Raw genomic sequence first — 17191 nt, 5'->3', positions numbered from 1 at the left:
AAAACAGCACCGCAGACCTCCAGAGCCGGAAACCCAGAATTCATATGTAGTGGGGCTGAGGAAACAGGGTGGAGAAGAGTAGTGTGTTCTCTTCCAGTCTTGCCTCCCCGAGCATCAGGCATGCACGAGGTACACGGACATACATGCAGGCAAACCCATACACATAAAATAAATAATTACGAAAACAAAAACCAGAAACCCTCAAGCGTCCCCTCCGCGTCTTTTTCTCTTTCTGTGCGTGTGGGTGCACGCGCCCCTGCTGCACGTGGAGGCCAGAAGTCAACTTTGTGGGGTGGGTCCTACTTCCACCCTCTTGGCTCTGCTTGCTGCCCATCTCGCCTTAGTTTGAGCCACTGTTTCTCGTGACCACGTTGTTCCCACAGGTAGGGCAGACTTGATTCCTGACTCCGAGTTGAGGGACAGTGAAGGGAAGTAGCAGCCACGCATCAAGAGCGCCTGTGGGTTTGGCAAATCTAATGTGTGAGCTAACCCGCGTTACATCATTAGGACTGCACCAAGCCCAGGGTCTCCTCTTTCACGCCGAGCTGCAGACCCGAGCTCCAGCACCAGCGGGAGGCATCGTGCCCCGGTCCAGCTAGAACACTTACAAAAAAGCCCTTTAAACGCTCCTCGCCAGCTCAAGGTGCCATCGACTGCTCGGCGCTCTACAGATCTGGGCCCCGGGGGTGGGCGGGTCCGTTTGCCCTCAGGTGGTATAACAGGCGCCGCAGAGAACCAATAGTGTGGGACATCGCCCCACCCCTGTCTTTTGATTGGCCGGCGTCTCGGTAAGCCTCTTGGGGCGCCGGGAGCCGGACTTCACTGCACTTGCCTCAGAGCGCTCTGTCCATCGTGTTTCTTCCTCCTCGCCTCTGCTCCGTCTGCCTCCGCCATGGCCCAGTGAGTGATCGACACGCGCAGTCGGGCCCGGGAGACTTCCGGGGCTGAGCGTGGTGATGGCGGGGCTCTGCTCAGTTGTATCCTCCGCCCCGAGGGTCGCCTGGGTCTCCTCGCGCAGCCCTGACCCTTGCACCTCAGGGTCCCCGCCGTGGGCAGCGCAAGCTCCGTCGTTCCTCAGGAGCTTGCGGGTGCGACGGGCTCGCGGGGAAGGAAGGCCGCGCTGGGTCGGGCACGGCCCACGCCCCTTCTGCTGGCCAGGCCATCGGGAATGACGGGCAGGGGCAGGGCACCAGTGGCCGTGTGCCCGGGCGCCCTTTACAAGGAACTTCCGTGGAACAGTGGGGTGCAGGGTGCGGCCGATCCCAGGTGCATGTGGGGCAAACGCAGAGAGAAGGGTGCAGGCTACCCGTCCTGTTAAAAGCGACTAAGTACACTAACATCCTTTCTTTGTCCTTTTTACCCCCCTCGGCATTTTAGAGCTGACATTGCACTGATTGGACTGGCTGTCATGGGCCAGAACTTAATTTTGAACATGAATGATCATGGATTTGTGGTAAGTAGTGAGGGCACGTTGCCTTCCCGCTGAAAGCCGTGATTTGTTTTCCCAAGGCATCTGATAGTGCTTCTCACCCAGTAAGCACTGTTGTTTTTGTAGAAGAATTTCTGCTTTAGTCGTGCTTTCTCTGTAGTTAAAGGAAGAGCATCCTTGAATAGAAATAAATATAAAAGTGGTGGTTTTCCCCAGGCGGTGGAGGCACACGCCTGTAATCCCAGCACTCTGGGAGGCAGAGGCAGGTGGATTTCTGAGTTCGAGGCCAGCCTGGTCTCCAGAGTGAGTTCCAGGACAGCCAGGGCTATACAGAGAAACCCTGTCTCGAAAAAACCAAATCCAAAAACCAAACAAAAAAAAAAAGTAGTGGTTCTCAACATTACAATTTATAACACTAGCCGAATTACAGTTGTGATGTAGTTACAAAGATAGTTTTATGATTGTGGGATCATCACAACACGAGGGGCTATATTAAGGGGTCGCAGCACTAGGAAGGTTGAGAACCACAGATATGAAGGGACGCAGATCTTAGAGGCTCTAGCTCATTTGGCCAGTAAGAAGGGGTAAATGGAGATGTATTTTCTTTGGGGATAGCATCTTGTCTCACAGTGTTGTCACACTGGAGTCTCAGGGTCCTCTCATCTCAGCTTTCTGTGGCCAGGGCTAGAGGATCCTCCTGCCTGTGGGCTCAGACTACTCTAAGTAGTAGGGATTACCAGGAACAAAGGCCCAGCAGTAGTGACAGGCCCAACCTGACAAGCAACTAGTGGCAACCAGCCTTTCCCTCCATTCCCCTGCTGTGACCGGACTTTGCAGAGATCGCCTAGCACTTAAAAAGAGAAGGCATGGACGGAATAGACATTTCTCTGTTGCTGGATCCAGCACCTGAGGCTCATGTGTGATCAGATCCTCTGACAGGCCTTTTGTCCCCCCCAGGTCTGTGCTTTCAATAGGACAGTCTCCAAAGTCGATGACTTCTTGGCCAATGAGGCGAAGGGAACCAAGGTGATTGGCGCGCAGTCCTTGAAGGACATGGTGTCCAAGTTGAAGAAGCCCCGCCGGGTCATACTGCTTGTGAAGGCTGGGCAGGCGGTGGATGACTTCATCGAGAAGCTGGTAAGGCCAGCTCCGCGCTCAGATGCCGCTGGCGGCTCCGAGCCATCTCTTCCTCCCTCTGCAGTGTCACTTCTGCCATGTTGATTTTCTGGTTCTGGGTACAAACTGATCAGTTCTGATAAGATGTTTAAATGTTTCGCTCTTGGTTGGCTGGAAGGGCACTTATGGAATAGTATTTATTTTTGTTTTAGTTTTTCATCAAGACAGGGTTTCTCTGAATAGCCTAGGCCTTCCTGGAACTCATTCTGTAGACCAGGCCGCTCAAACTCACCGAGATGCACCTGCTTCTGCCTCCTGAGTACTGAGATTAAAGGCGCGCACCACCACTACCACTGCCAAGCTATGTTCTTTCTAGAAAGCTTTTTTTTTTTTCATTTTATTTTATATGAATGAGTGTTTTGCCTGAGTGTGTAACTGCACCACATACATGAAATGCTTGTGGAGGCCAGAAGAGAGAGAGTCAGATTCCTCGGAATCGGAGTTAGTAGGCAGTTGTGAGCTGCCGTGTGGATACTTAGGAATTGAACTCAGGTCCTCTGCAAAGACAGCCTGTGCTCTTAGCCCTTGAGCTATCTCTCCAGCCCCTATTTAAAAAAATAAAACAAAAAAAAAACCAAAACACTTTTATTTATTTAGTATTTGTGTGGGTGTAAGCATGACACATTGGATGTGGAGGTCTCAACGACTTTCTTTTGTGATCTGTGAATTCGAGGCCAGCCTGGTCTACAAAGTGAGTTCCAGGACATCCAGGGCTACACAGAGAAACCCTGTCTCGAAAAAAAGAAAAAGAAAATCAAGAAAAAAAAATAAAGCAAGCAAAAACAGAAAAGCACCTGGGATATGGCCCTGAGTGCCTGTGTTTCGCCTGAGGCGAACTCACAGTTGGTCCTCTACCTCTACCATACAGTTTGTTGTCTGGCTAGTGTGGGGTTGTAGGAACATTCATCTTTGTGGAGTCAGTTCTCTTCAGTCTTTGCTTTGATTTCCAAGCACCTCAGGCTTGGCCAACAGTGCTTTTCCCCACTGAGCCAGCTATCTGTCTTGCTGGCCCATAACGCCCATTCTTGGGTGGTCGTAATTCTATGACACTAAGTTCTTGATTTTCTTTTTTTCTTTTTTTTTTCTTTTTTTCTTTTTCTTTTTTTTTTTTTGAGACAGGGTTTCTCTGTGTAGCCCTGGATGTCCTGGAACTCACTTTATAGACCAGGCTGGCCTCGAACTCAGAGATCTGCCTGCCTCTGCCTCCCAGGTGCTGGGATTAATTAAAGGTGTGTGCCACCACCGCCTGGCTGTTTTTCTTGATTTTCGAGACAGCGTATTGCTGTGTTGTTTGGGGCAGGTTGGAGACAGGGTTTCACTTTGCGGCTCTGACTGTCCTGATCTCACTCTGTAGACGGGGTGATTTCAGACTCACAGACCTGCCCGCCTCTGTGTTAGTGCGAATTTAGAAGTGTTGGCTCTCAGATAATTGAGACTGGACTATTAGGTTTATTTTACAGCTTTAAGGGAAAACAGTTGATCAGTATTACTCTATTCTAATCCTCTAAGCTAGTTCATCCACCTCCCAGCCTTTACACCTACGGTACTTGGATTTTAGTACTTACCTGGTTCTCTCTGACCCAGGTGTTTTCTCCTAATATCTCCTGGACCTCTAGGTGAATATCCCACTTCCTGTCTCGCCTTCTTCCCGTCCCATGGATGGGAGGAAGTTCAGCCCTATTCTCTGCCCTGCTCAGTCATTGGCTGATCAACTTCTTTATTGGCCAGTCAGGGAATAATTGGGGGCAATGCTTACACCACATTGAGACAGGAGATTCTCAGAATAAGGATTGCAACCAGGTATGGGGGCCCAGAAATCATTATTTGAATAAGAAAAGGAAAATCTTTACACGGCGCATAATAACATGCCTACACTCCTGCCTCCCGAGTGCTGGGGTTAAAGGTGTGAGAAATACCGGCCCGCCATGTATTTCTCTTTCTAGCCATCCTGGTGTGAGCTAGCAGTGATCATGGCATCCTTCCTCCCTGGCCGACTTAGTGTTGCCATGCCTGCCTGTGTTTTCTGTTTTGGTTTTGGTCCTGAGGAGACGAACCCAGGGCCTTTCACCTTGTGAGCACATACTCTCACTGAGATGTGTCCCCATCTCTGGTGTCCTGCTGACTGTGATATTTATCGATGTTTAGTGCTAGTCGGTAGTGAACTTGGTGTCCACACTGGGTTTTAGTAACACATGAGTTGTCTTTCTTCAGTACTCCTATAAAATAACAATTCTCATAAATAGTTGCTTTATTTAGCACCCTTGTATCAATTTGTTGGCTTTCTTCAGAGGTGCTGGAGAGATGGCCCAACAATAAAAAACACTGGCTGCTCTTGTAGAGGTCCTGAGTTCAGTTCCCAGTATCCACATGGTGGCTCACAGCCATGTGTAATGGCAGCTCTGAGGCCTCCAACATCTGGCCTCCATGGGAATGCATACAAGTGACAAACATTCACATACACCTACACACATAAATAAAAACATTGTTTAAAAAAGAATATCTTTGGAAGAAAAAATATGCTTATGAATGACGGGGAAGAAGTGGAAGAGTTTATTTCGTTACTCAGAAGTAACTGTACAACAAACAGTGAAATAAAACGAGGACTGTTGTAGGAATGATGCAGACAGGACTGTGATCCCGGAGGACTGAGGCGCCTCAGGCAGAGGATTTGTACTGAAGTGAGAAGAAATGGTAACCAGTGGACTACTGTTTAAGTAAGAGGCTTAGAAAGGAAGAGTAAAGAACACGGAGCCTCCTGTGCTGCCGGCCGCACCGTCAGCTCCCACACAGTGGGCTTGAGGCTGGTTGACTTTTCTTCAGCCTGGGAAAGTGCTGAAGTGATCTCACATGCAGCTCTGGAGGGGACATTGAGCAATAAAGAGGAAAACCAAGCCGGAGGCAGAGGCAAGCCGGGTCTGTGAGTGAGGCCACCCAGGACTGCATGAGGAGACCCCGCCTCAGGTGAGAAGGGACGGCGGAGAAGGAAGAAGTGCCGTGGAGGTCTGTCTGGTTAGGAAGCCGCTGACGGAAAGCTGCAGCTCCATCCAAGAGCATTCTTAGAGTTTACAAGTGACTACTTTCCCACGGTTTGTTTGGGATTTATTTTTGTTTTTAGTGGCCAAGGTATGTTTATTTCTGCTTTGGTCCACCCTAAGGTAGCGTTTGTTTACAGGTACCCTTGTTGGACACCGGTGACATCATCATCGACGGAGGAAATTCTGAATACCGGGACACGACAGTAAGTAAGGATTCCTCAGTCCAAATTCTTTCAGGTCTTGAGAACATTCTAGAAAGAAGTACTAGCATTATTCACGTGACAGGAGAGTGAACTGTCTTGGGATCCTTGGGTAGTGGTCCTGGCACGCTGGATCTCGGCCCTTTTTTGCTAAGACACTTGATGGGTGAGACTACTGGCTGCGCACACACACACACACACACACACACACACACACACACACACACACATATCAGGAGATGGTGGCTCAGACAGCAGGCTGAGGGCTTCATTTCATGCAGTGCATAGCATGTGGCTGCCATGCAGCATGGTTGGAAAAATCAGATGCCAAAGCAAGTCACAGGTATAACGAGTGAAACAGCAGAAACAGCAGTAAGTCCCCGCTGAACCTCTTCGTTGTACCCTGTAAGGTCTCCTCCATCAAAATGAGATTGTGTGTTCAGGAATTTCTCTTAATGGATAGTGTAGTTATCTCAGAAATCAAGTTATCTCAAAAATTTAAGTTTTTTTACATTTTTTGCAGGAATTTTTACCTCAAAGTTGTAATCCTCCTGTTGTAGCCTCCTTCATTTAAATTATAGGACTCTATTACTTCATTTGAACTGCAACACTGGACGTATGCACTGTCTTGAATGGGGCTGCTCCAGGGTCCTTGGGTCATTTACTTGCAAATGCGAGCTCTGGATACCTGGCCTTGCACCCCCTTCATTCGTCAGAAAGAATTTATTTTTCGAGAAACCCTGAGACTGTTTTTTTCTCTTTTAGAGAAGATGCCGGGACCTCAAGGCCAAGGGCATCTTGTTTGTGGGGAGCGGAGTCAGCGGCGGTGAGGAAGGGGCTCGGTACGGGCCCTCACTCATGCCAGGAGGGAACAAAGAGGCCTGGTGAGTTCCTTGCCGGGGACCAGCTAGGGGCGAGGTGGGAGGGTTAGCTGGGAGGCCTCGGCACGCGTCTCATGGAGATACTGCGCCCCTGCATCATGTGTATACATCCTCCCTCTCACTTTGTCCCGGCAGAGACAGATTGCGGGGCTTTTGGAAGCTAACGGTGTAGCTACTTTAGTGCAGTCCCAGGCACTGACTTTGCAGGTGTCAGGTTTTGGGGTCTGAACCAAACATTCTTTTTTTTTTTTTGGATTTTTTTTTTTTCAAGACAGGGTTTCTCTGTGTAGCCCTAACTGTCCTGGAACTCACTCTGTAAACCAGGCTGGCCTCGAACTCAGAAATCTGTCTGCCTCTGCCTCCCAGAGTGTTGGGATTACAGGCGTGCGCCACCACCGTCCCGCTTGAACCAAACATTCTTGAGAAGATGTACCTTTGTTTGGTCGAGGGGAGACTCATAAGGGGAAGGGCCTCGGGGTTCCACTGAGCTATGGGGGGGTGGGATGAGAGGAAGAGTCGCCCCAGTGAGAGCATCTCAGAGTTCTGCACAGTGCTGGCTTCTCTCTGATCCAGATGTGCAGAGCCCTATTGTACCTGGTGACAGACATCCTGATGGTGAGAGTGTCCCCAAGATGTTCTTGTACTGCTTGGTTTGGGTCATAGCTTGTCCTCATAAGGTAGTGGAAGAAGACTCTTCTGTTCTGAGGGGGTGGGGTGGAGCCCAAGGCCTCCCTCCTGCATGAGACGGGTGCACTTTTTGGCCGAGCCGCCACGCCCCTCTCTCTGGTGCTTCTGCCCTGCCTTTTCTTTCCTGAGTTGACTTGGGTGTTGTGCAGCCTCCGCTGAGGCCCACACACAGGGGAGTGGCGCACACTTGTCAGCAGTGATCCCAGAGTGTCTCTAGAAAGCTTGGCTGTACCATTACTCTGAGAGTGGTGTCTGCACGGGGCAGAAAGCCCGGGGCCTCCTGGTGGCTGAACTGTCCTCCCCTCTCCGCAGGCCTCACATCAAGACAATCTTCCAAGCCATCGCTGCCAAAGTGGGAACAGGAGAACCCTGCTGTGACTGGGCAAGTCCGGGGCTCCCCTGAAGCACCTGGGGGGGGGGATGAAGCAGGGGGGTGGGGGAGCACCCATCGGGGGAGGCCCCAGGTCCCAGGGTTAGCGTGCTATGAGCTTCTCAGGCTTCAGCCACTGGCCCAGCTTGTACGGGAAATACAAACCCGTCTGTCTGAACGTCCTCGTGCCCAAACCAACCCTGGAGGGCCCAAGGTACTGTGCTGAAAGCAGCTGCCTCAGTCCTACTACTGGTGGATCATAAATAGGTGAAGGGACGTGAGATGTCTCTTAGCTGTTTACCTCATAGCCAGAGGATGCAGGAGGTAGAGTGGGTTAGCCACCTGGTGCCATCAGATGCCTCAGGCCATGCAGATGGGAGACTCTTTGTGTAGCCCTGGCTGTCCTGGCGCTTACTCTGTAGACCAGGCTGGCCTCAAACTCAGAAATCCGCCTGCCCCTGCCTCTCAGAGTGCTGGGATTACAGGCGTGTGCCACCACCGCCCGGCCCCATAGACCCGCTCCTTCCCTCCTGTTTGGTGTTGCTGTGAGAAGCAGCATGACCCCTTAGACAGTACCATGGGTTGAAAAGCGCATCAGCTTCGGGGGCGAGGGCTGCCTTAGACGCTCTTCGTTAACTGATGGGGAACCCTGGGCAGATCTCCATAGGAAGGCTTATCTGAGAAACTGCTCAGCTAGGTTATCTCTGTTCTTACAGCCTTTCCTCCTCTTTTTCTTCCTTTCTTCAAATTCATTTTCTTGTTTCCCTTTTCTTCCTCTTCCCCTTCCATATTCTGTCTGCCTGTCTGTCTCTGATTTATATTTATCTCTCTGGTGTATATGCGTGGGAGATTGTGAAGCAGCCGTGTGTGGAGGTCAGAGGATGGTTAGTAGGAGTTGGCTGTCTCCTCCCACCATGCCTTTAGGCCTGGCAGCAAGCACCCTCACCTGCTGAACCATTTCCTATCCCCCACACCTAGTGTCTCTTCGAGACTTGATCTCCTGAATTACAGACCTGTGCCCCACCACGCCTCGCTCCCCTTCTTTATACCTGCTATTTTTATGTGCTCACCTTATTATTTTAGTAATATATATGACTAAAAGTAGGGCTGCATAAGGCTCCAGGCATGTGGGCGTCCGGTGTCGTTCCTTGGTGGCAGACAGCAACTTCCTTCTGATTCGCTCTAGGACAGAGTCAAAGGGAAAGCCGGGCCTGACTCAGGCAGAGCCGGCTCCTGTGGCCGTCGGGCTTGGGTTCCGGCCCTGAGGAGACAGTGTAGAGACTGGAGGTGGACCAGCCTAGGGTCATTCACATCTGGAGCAGCAGGAAGGGGGAAGTAAGCTGTCCTCTTACTGTCCAAACCGGAAGGGGCAGGCAGTGCTGAAGGTAGACGGGCAGCCTCTGGCCGTAGTGATGGCTACGAGCAGAGACTGCCAGCAAAGACTGTCCCAGCTGCTCTGCTGGGGAAGCAGCTGTGTGTGGCTGTGAACCTGGAGCCCTGGGGGACTTGACTCTGCTGCTGACCCACTCCATCTCCCTGTCCATTAGACAGTGTTCACAGAGTAACACAGCCCACAGACCCTCCTGAAATCCCCAGGACAAACTGATCAGCTGGATCCGACCTACTTCTCCTTGCCAGTGATAGGACCATCTCTTCTGCATTTAAAAGGCCAAGGCCAGACCTTGATATACCGTCATTTTACCCTCAGTACCTGTTAGGAACTTTTTTATTTATTATTTATATATGCGAATACACTGCCACTGTCCTCAGACACTCCAGAAGAGGGTGTCAGATCTCATTACGGATAGTTATGAGCCACCATGTGGTTGCTGGGATTTGAACTCAGGACCTTCAGAAGAGCAGTCAGTGCTCTTAACTACTGAGCCATCTCTCCAGCCCTGGGAGTTGTCTTTAGTAATAAGAGACAGTGGGAAATATGGGCTCAAGGCTTTGGGTGTGTTGGGAGGTTCCTATGAAATACACTGATTTCTCGTGTTATTTGTCTGAAGTCTTCTTTCAGTCTGCAGACTTCTCATCTGTAATTTGTTGCTCTGACCAGGCCTCTTGTTTCTCGCCCGACAGGTGGGAGATGAGGGGGCAGGGCACTTTGTGAAGATGGTGCACAACGGGATAGAGTATGGGGACATGCAGCTGATCTGCGAGGCCTACCACTTGATGAAAGATGTCCTGGGCATGCGGCATGAGGAGATGGCTCAGGTGAGTCCTGGGCACTGCCTGCCCCTGGGTAATCACCTCTCAGATGAGCGAGAGCTGACGAGTAACCCTTCCTCCTTCCTGTTCCCCTGGCTGTCTGGTGGCCCCGTGGACTCTGCCTAATGTAAGGGAAGCTGTGGTAACAACATCATAAACTGTGATAGCCAGCCACGAAGCAGTAATCATAGTCTGCAGCTAGTGAGCCATGCTCTGTCAGGCACCTTGTGACCACCTATCTGTCCCTCCCCATGGAACACAGGGCCTGGCCTTAGGTGTGGCCGGCAAGGGCAAGGACTCTGCCACTGAGCCCTTCCCAGTCCTCTCGTTCTTCCCTTTGTTCCTTAAGGAAGTAAGCAGCTGGCTTTGTTGACCAAGTAGGGAGGGGCTTGGCGGTAGAGAGTTCTTGGTACTCTCAACTTGTTGAAGACTGGGCTGAGTTTCCAGAGCCGTCCTGTCCTGTCCTTCTGACCTTTGTAGGCCTTGTGTGCAGTGGTACATATGAATACCTGCAGGCAAAATACCCAGACACATAAGAAATAAACATAGTAATAATAATAATAATAATAGTAATAGTAATAGTAATAATAAATCTTTTTAAAAATTAAGTTCATCCCAGTGGGGAAGCACAAACATTTTCCCAACACTTTATTATGAAAATATTAAAATACATAAGAACTTCAGTATCAGCTGGCTGTGGTGCACAACTTTGATGCCTCCTAGGGAGGCAGATCTCTGGGTTCAAGGCTAACCTGGTCTACAGAATGAGTTCCATGATAGACGGGGCTACACAGAGGAACCCTGCCTTGAAATCCAATAGGAAGAAAAGAAGAATTAAAAAATAAAAGGGACTGAACTGTCCACCACTGAGCCACGCCCAGCCCAAAGAGGTGGCGTTACATAGGGCACGAAGGCGAGGCTGTGCCCAGGCCCAGGTGAAGTGAGGGTTTTGACCCCAAGGAGAGGGGACAGTCTCAGTGGTGAGAAATCAGCCAGGCACTCACTCACCAGAACTGCCTGACCTGGGCCGTTCGACTCAGTGGGCAGGAATAGGGGTCTCCGGGCCCTGTGAGCCCCATACGGAAGCAAGAATCGCCTGGTACCCCAGCACCCTCTCACCAGGCTCTCCTCTGTGTGTGTAGGCATTTGAAGAATGGAACAAGACAGAACTGGACTCATTCCTGATTGAAATCACGGCCAATATCCTCAAGTTCCGGGACGCTGATGGCAAAGAGCTGTTACCCAAGATCCGGGACAGTGCCGGGCAGAAGGGCACCGGCAAGTGGACCGCCATCTCCGCGCTGGAGTACGGCATGCCCGTCACCCTCATCGGTAATGTCGCACCTCCCCCTTCCTGTGTGGTTGGCTCTTGAGGCAGTCTTGATGAGTAGCTTGGGTTAGCCTTGAACCTACATCTTCGTGCCTCAGCCTCCTGAGTACCAGGAAGGAAGGCATGCCTGGCTTTTCGGCTTGTTGGTTGTTTTTCTAAGGTTTCTTTAATAATGGGTTCAGTAAGAAAAGTTCACAAGCACATTTTGCTTGTGTAGTCAACATTAATTCTCTGGGTTTGGACATCTGTCTGTCTGTCCGTCGTACTCCTCCTTTATTTTATGGTTATCTGCCTCGCCCTGTGGACGGAAGACCAGTGGGTGGTGAGTCTTGCAAGTGTGGCATCGGTCCTGTCTTCCAAAGCACCCTCCTCCGTCTTAGAGACTGGGTTCCCTGCCGTGCTAGGGTGGGTGCGGTCCTTTGCTACCTACTGGACTGAGAGGGAGGAAGCGGTCTCAGCTGGCTCTGGCGTGCCTGGGAGGGTTTGCCACACTTGCTGTTGCACAATTGTCTTGCAGTGTTTCCTTCTGCAAGTGTCAAGTCACGCTGAGAGGAAGGACAGCGGCTGGGTCAGGGCAAGCCGGCCTCTCCTGAGCCCTTTTCTCAAGTCATGTCTAGTGTCCTTTCCGCACAGCTGAAATGCTGTGTTAGTTCCCAGAGATCAACCCACTTTGTTTGGAGGAGAAAAAAATTCAGCTTAGATGAATTGAGCAGTAGTCTGCCACAGGGGCGGCTCGTGAAAGTACTAAACGTTCTAACATACTGTCCTGGAGGATATTGTGAAACCAGAGGTTGTGGGTATTAAAAACAGTCTGAGGGCTGGAGAGTGGGTCAGCCGCTAACAGCACATACTATTTCCCCAGAGACTGGGTTCCCAGCGCCATATCAGGTTGATCCCAACCCCCTGTAACTCCAGCACCAGGGGGCCCCTGAGGGCTCTTGCATTCATGTGTATGAATCTACACACAGACACAGACACATACACACATGTAAATAATTAAAAATAAGTCTTACAAAAATAAAAACACTAACCCTGGGAGCTAGTGAGTGAGCCGGCCTAGCAATTAAGAGTACTTGTTGCTCTGGCTGGTGATCTGGGTGTGGTTCCCAGCACCCACATGGTTGCTAGTACAGGTCTGAAAGTCCAATTGTAAGGGTCTGACGCCCTCTTCTGGCCTCCGAAGGCACTGCAAGCACTCGGTGAATAGACACATGAAGGCAAATACCCACACACATAGAAATAATAAATTAAAATTCATTTATGGAAGTTGGGCATGGAGGTACACACACTGAATCCCGGCACTTGGGAGGCAGAGGCAGGAGGAGCTCTGAATTCAAGGCCAGCCTGGTCTACAGAGTGAGCTCCGGGGCAGCCAGGGCTACCTGGAGAGACCCTGCTATCTCAAACAAACAAAAAATTAATAAACATCCTCTTTTTTGGATTTGTTTTTTGGATTTTTTTTTTCCGAGACAGGGTTTCTCAGTATAGCCCTGGCTGTCCTGGAACTCACTCTGTAGACCAGGCTGGCCTCGAACTCAGAAATCCGCCTGCCTCTGCCTCCCAGAGTGCTGGGATTACAGGCGTGCGCCACCACCACCCGGCAAACATCCTCTTTTTTAAAAGACAATAAATCGCATCTTTGGTAAACACTTAAAAGTGACTTCTCAGCTGGGCGTGGTGGTGCATGCCTGTAATCCCAGCACTTGGGAGGCAGAGGCAGGCGGATTTCTGAGTTCGAGGCCAGCCTGGTCTACAGAGTAAATTCCAGGACAGCCAGGGCTACACAGAGAAACCCTGTCTCAAAAAAAAAAAAAAAAAAGAAAAGAAAAAAAAGAAAAAAAAGTGACTTCTCACAAGTCAGGTGTGGAGCACACCTGTGATCCGAGCACGCAGGAGGACTTGTGGGTGAAGGTTGTCCTCTGCCTCATAGCGAGGTGGAGGTCCTGTCTCAGGACAGTTAATTTCTTCTACATAGAAACTCAGGTTTTACTCTAGGGTCAATGATGAGTTATTCCTTGCAATCCTTGCCTTACCTCTCTCACCTCAAGACGCCCCTTTGAATTCCGAGTTGATCTTTGCAGTTGAATGCCTGCGTCCATGTGGAGAGGCTAACTTGGTGTTTTAGTTGTGGAATGGACTGTTGAGAGAGCTCTGTGGCCCTTCCGTAACCCAGCTCAAGGCTCCGAGCTCTCACCCTGCCCCGGCTTCTCCAACAGGAGAAGCTGTCTTTGCTCGGTGCTTGTCCTCTCTGAAGGAGGAGCGAGTTCAGGCCAGCCGAGAGCTGAAGGGTCCCAAGATGGTCCAGCCGGAAGGCAATAAGAAGTCCTTCCTGGAGGATATCCGTAAGGTGACCGCCCCACCCCTCCCCTCCCTTCCCCTCGCCTGCGGAGGTCCTCCCCTCGCCTGCGGAGGTCCTCTGCCATGCCCTCATTTCCAGCCCTTCCCATTCTCGCCCTCTCTGGGGTCTCTGAGGTGCGAATGCAGCTGGAGGTGGGTGTGGCTGCTCCACCAACCACCGGTCCCTTTCCAGGCCCTCTATGCCTCCAAGATCATCTCGTACGCGCAGGGCTTTATGCTGCTCAGACAGGCAGCCACCGAGTTTGGCTGGACCCTCAATTATGGCGGCATCGCCCTGATGTGGAGAGGGGGTTGCATCATCCGAAGGTAGGAAGGAGGAAGGAGGACAGCCCACAGTGCTCGCCTTTGCCTGTGGCTGGGACAGCCACCCTGCCACTCAGCACTGCAGCAGTGTGGGTCGCATTGTCACAGCACACTTGCCGTGTGCAGTACCCTTCTGCACAGGTGTCTACCTTAAAACAAGTGCGGTTCAGAAGTTTCGGAAAGAATGAGTCGGAGTGGCACACACCTTTAATCCCAGCACACAGGCAGGAGGATCTCTGAGTCGGAGGCCAGCCTGTAGTTCCAGGACAGCCAGAGCTGCACAAAGAGAGAAACCCTGTCTGGGGGACACGCAGAAACCATGTGTGCAGCACTTGCCTTGGAAAAGGCTGTGACGGTGTGGAGACTGCCTTCCTTAGCACCGCTCCCTAGGCAGTGCGATGGGCCGCTTCACCCAGTCCCATCGCAGTAGCACTGTAAGCCAGCTACACAGTGCACGGTCTGTGTGGGTGGTTTGATTCTCTGGGGGAGGGGCTGTAGCTGCCAGGCACGTGTGGAGGTCTGTCCCATCCCAAGTGTATGATCCCAGCTGTACATCTGGGACTGAGGAAGTGACCACAGGGTGAGTTTCGGGAGCCGCTGACCTGCTGTGAGTCACACTTCAGCTAAGACCCCATTTAACCCTTACAAACCCCACCTTAGCTGGAGGACTGACGTACCTTTTGGGATCTCCTAGACCTAGGTAGCCCCGGAAGTCTGATTCTCTCCCTCCCCAAGCCCCAAGGTAATTACCCTTGTAAAAGGCAGCAGGCACCAGTTTCTCCAGGGGTTCTGGGTCTGGAAATTGGTCCGGGAGCTGAGAGCCCGTCTTGTTGGGATCCTGTGCAGCCTTTCTTTCCCTGGGGCTTCTCTTCTGCTGTGTGTCTGTTTCACCCCCGGAGATGCCACAGCTGATTAGCCAGCACCACAAGGTGTAGTCTGATTAGTCTATACAAGCCACACCATCATAACATCATCTACGGTGTGCCCATCACAATACCTACACTCCCTTCAAGCCTTCCTGTCTGCCCCTTTGCCCACTGAGCCATGTCACTGGCCCGTCAGATATTAGACTAGTTTAGGAGGGAGTGGCTTGAGCATTCAGAAATTGTGACAACTCATCCCCTGGACGTGACTCCTGGGGCCCACTGCCTTTTTGTTTGAGGAGGAAGGGTCTCACATAGCCCAGGCTGGCCTTGATCTACTGGTCCTCCTGTCTCTACCTCACTCTCTGTACTTTAAAAAAAACAAAAAAACTTTTTAAAGGTAATTTTTATGGGACTGCAGAGATGGCTCAGCAGTTAAGAGCACTGGCTGCTCTTCCACAGGACTCAGTTTCAATTCCCAGCACCCACATGGCAGCTCACAACCATCTGTAACTCCAGTACCAAGGGATACAATGGCCTCCTCTGGCCTCCTCTGGCCTCCTCTGGCCTCCTCTGGCACAGTGTGCACCTGGTGCATAGACATGCATGCAAACAAAACACACACACACACACGCACGGACACACATTCTGTCTGCCTCTCTGCATTTGCAGGGTGGTACACATGTGTCACAGTTGTGCGCAGACCTCAGAAGGCCGTTTGTGGGGATTGGTTTTCTCATTCCACCATGGGGGAGGGCAGGAGTGAATTCAGACTGTCGCACTTGGTGGCAGACAGCTTTCCCTGCTGAGCCACCTCCTTCGCTCCCCTGTCCCTCTAAAGGTCATTCTGCTGGCTCCAGAGCATGAGAGCCGTGACTGCCCCTCTGTAAGAGTATGGGAAGCTCATTTCCAGATGTTTGGCCTGCTACTGTTTTAAGATTGATTTCTTGCAAACTATTTCAGTGTATTCCTGGGGAAAATTAAAGATGCATTTGAGCGAAACCCAGAACTTCAGAACCTGCTGCTAGATGACTTCTTTAAGTCAGCAGTCGACAGCTGCCAGGTACGTGGTTGGCACCGGGTGGTGCTGTGCTCTCCGGGTCTCATTTGGTAGCATCAGTGTCTCTAGGGCAAACCAGCCACCCACCTTTTGTCTCTGTGCCCAGGACTCCTGGCGGCGGGTGATCAGCACTGGGGTGCAGGCGGGCATTCCCATGCCCTGCTTCACGACCGCCCTCTCCTTCTATGATGGGTACAGACATGAGATGCTGCCAGCAAACCTCATCCAGGTGAGCTGGGGCGGCTGGAACCTAACCTGGCTGGTCCCCGAGGGCTGTGCGCCCGAGTGTCACCTGACCCTCACTGACTGCATTCCCCTCCCCTAGGCTCAGCGGGACTACTTTGGGGCTCACACCTATGAACTCTTAGCCAAACCAGGAGAATTTATCCACACCAACTGGACGGGCCACGGGGGCAGTGTGTCATCCTCTTCATACAACGCCTAGTAGGCCTGTGGCCTTGCCCTCCCTGCCAGCGACAGGGCAGCCCCTGTGGCACCCAGCACCCCTCTTTGCCCTAGTTCCTGCTCAGATCTCTTAGCCAAGTCTTGGCTGCGATTGCCGAAGATGTCACCAAGGTCTGTAGTTTCTGAACCACCATGTGCTCCACCTCGATCTTTCGTGCTGCCCAGGAACTGACCTTGTGCGCCCCTGCGTGACCGCTCCCTGACTGAGCTGTGCCACGTGGGTCAGACAGGCTGCAGCTCTTAGCACACATGGGCGTGTGGGATTGTACAACCTGGACCATGGACCATGTGTGTGGCTTCTGCTGTCCCGACTCAGTAAAAGAGTGTATGGTGACACTCTACTGGGTCTGCCTGGCAGGAAGATCTGCACTGTTCACTGTCGAGAATTGATTTGTTTCCCTTTAGCCTTGTTCATTTTTAACTCTGGCTTTTTTAAGACTCCAAATAAAACAGGACAGGTTGATTTGAAGGTGATGAGTAAATCTGGAGGGAGGGGAAGAGCCAAGGTGGGGAGGCTCTCCTGTGGGGTCACAGCAGGTACCCGGATGTGCACATGACATTTGTCCCATCACACTTGTAATAAACTTTTAGGCTGACTTGGCTTCCTGTGTCTTCTCCTGCACCAGCCCTTCAAGGGCCCACCCTGCTCTGTGGTGGGGCTTTCTGTGCGGTCAGCCTGCTCCTGAACGAGGTGTCCTGTTTACTGATTGCGTTACCTGGCCTTGGGCCATCGCACTCTGTCAGGCCAGCGGGGAACTCTGTGACGTGAAGCTTTTTCTGGGCTGATTTAGAGTCAGTCCCAGTAGTGTCTGAGAGCAGACAA

The 17191-nt window shown here is 51.5% G+C and overlaps 1 protein-coding gene across 2 annotated transcripts; it reads left to right on the top strand.

Moving 5' to 3' along the window:
- The first annotated feature begins 783 nt into the window (after positions 1-783).
- On the top strand, positions 784-16964 carry Pgd (phosphogluconate dehydrogenase). Of its 2 annotated transcripts, none has more exons than XM_052178173.1 (13): positions 784-900; positions 1378-1453; positions 2387-2566; positions 5778-5843; positions 6606-6724; positions 7721-7790; positions 9861-9995; positions 11132-11321; positions 13536-13666; positions 13850-13983; positions 15807-15906; positions 16010-16132; positions 16229-16964. In XM_052178173.1, the coding sequence occupies exons 1-13, from the start codon at positions 893-895 to the stop codon at positions 16346-16348; spliced, it is 1452 nt and encodes a 483-aa protein (XP_052034133.1). In that variant the 5' UTR covers positions 784-892; the 3' UTR covers positions 16349-16964. The 2 variants fall into 2 exon arrangements, with proteins under 2 accessions (XP_052034133.1, XP_052034132.1); XM_052178172.1 differs by lacking the exon at positions 784-900 and adding an exon at positions 1248-1266.
- The last annotated feature ends 227 nt before the right edge of the window (positions 16965-17191 follow it).

This window comes from Apodemus sylvaticus, chromosome 3, assembly GCF_947179515.1.
Source record: "Apodemus sylvaticus chromosome 3, mApoSyl1.1, whole genome shotgun sequence".
Taxonomy (NCBI): Eukaryota; Metazoa; Chordata; class Mammalia; order Rodentia; family Muridae; genus Apodemus; species Apodemus sylvaticus.
This window is presented reverse-complemented; position numbering and strand designations above follow the sequence as displayed.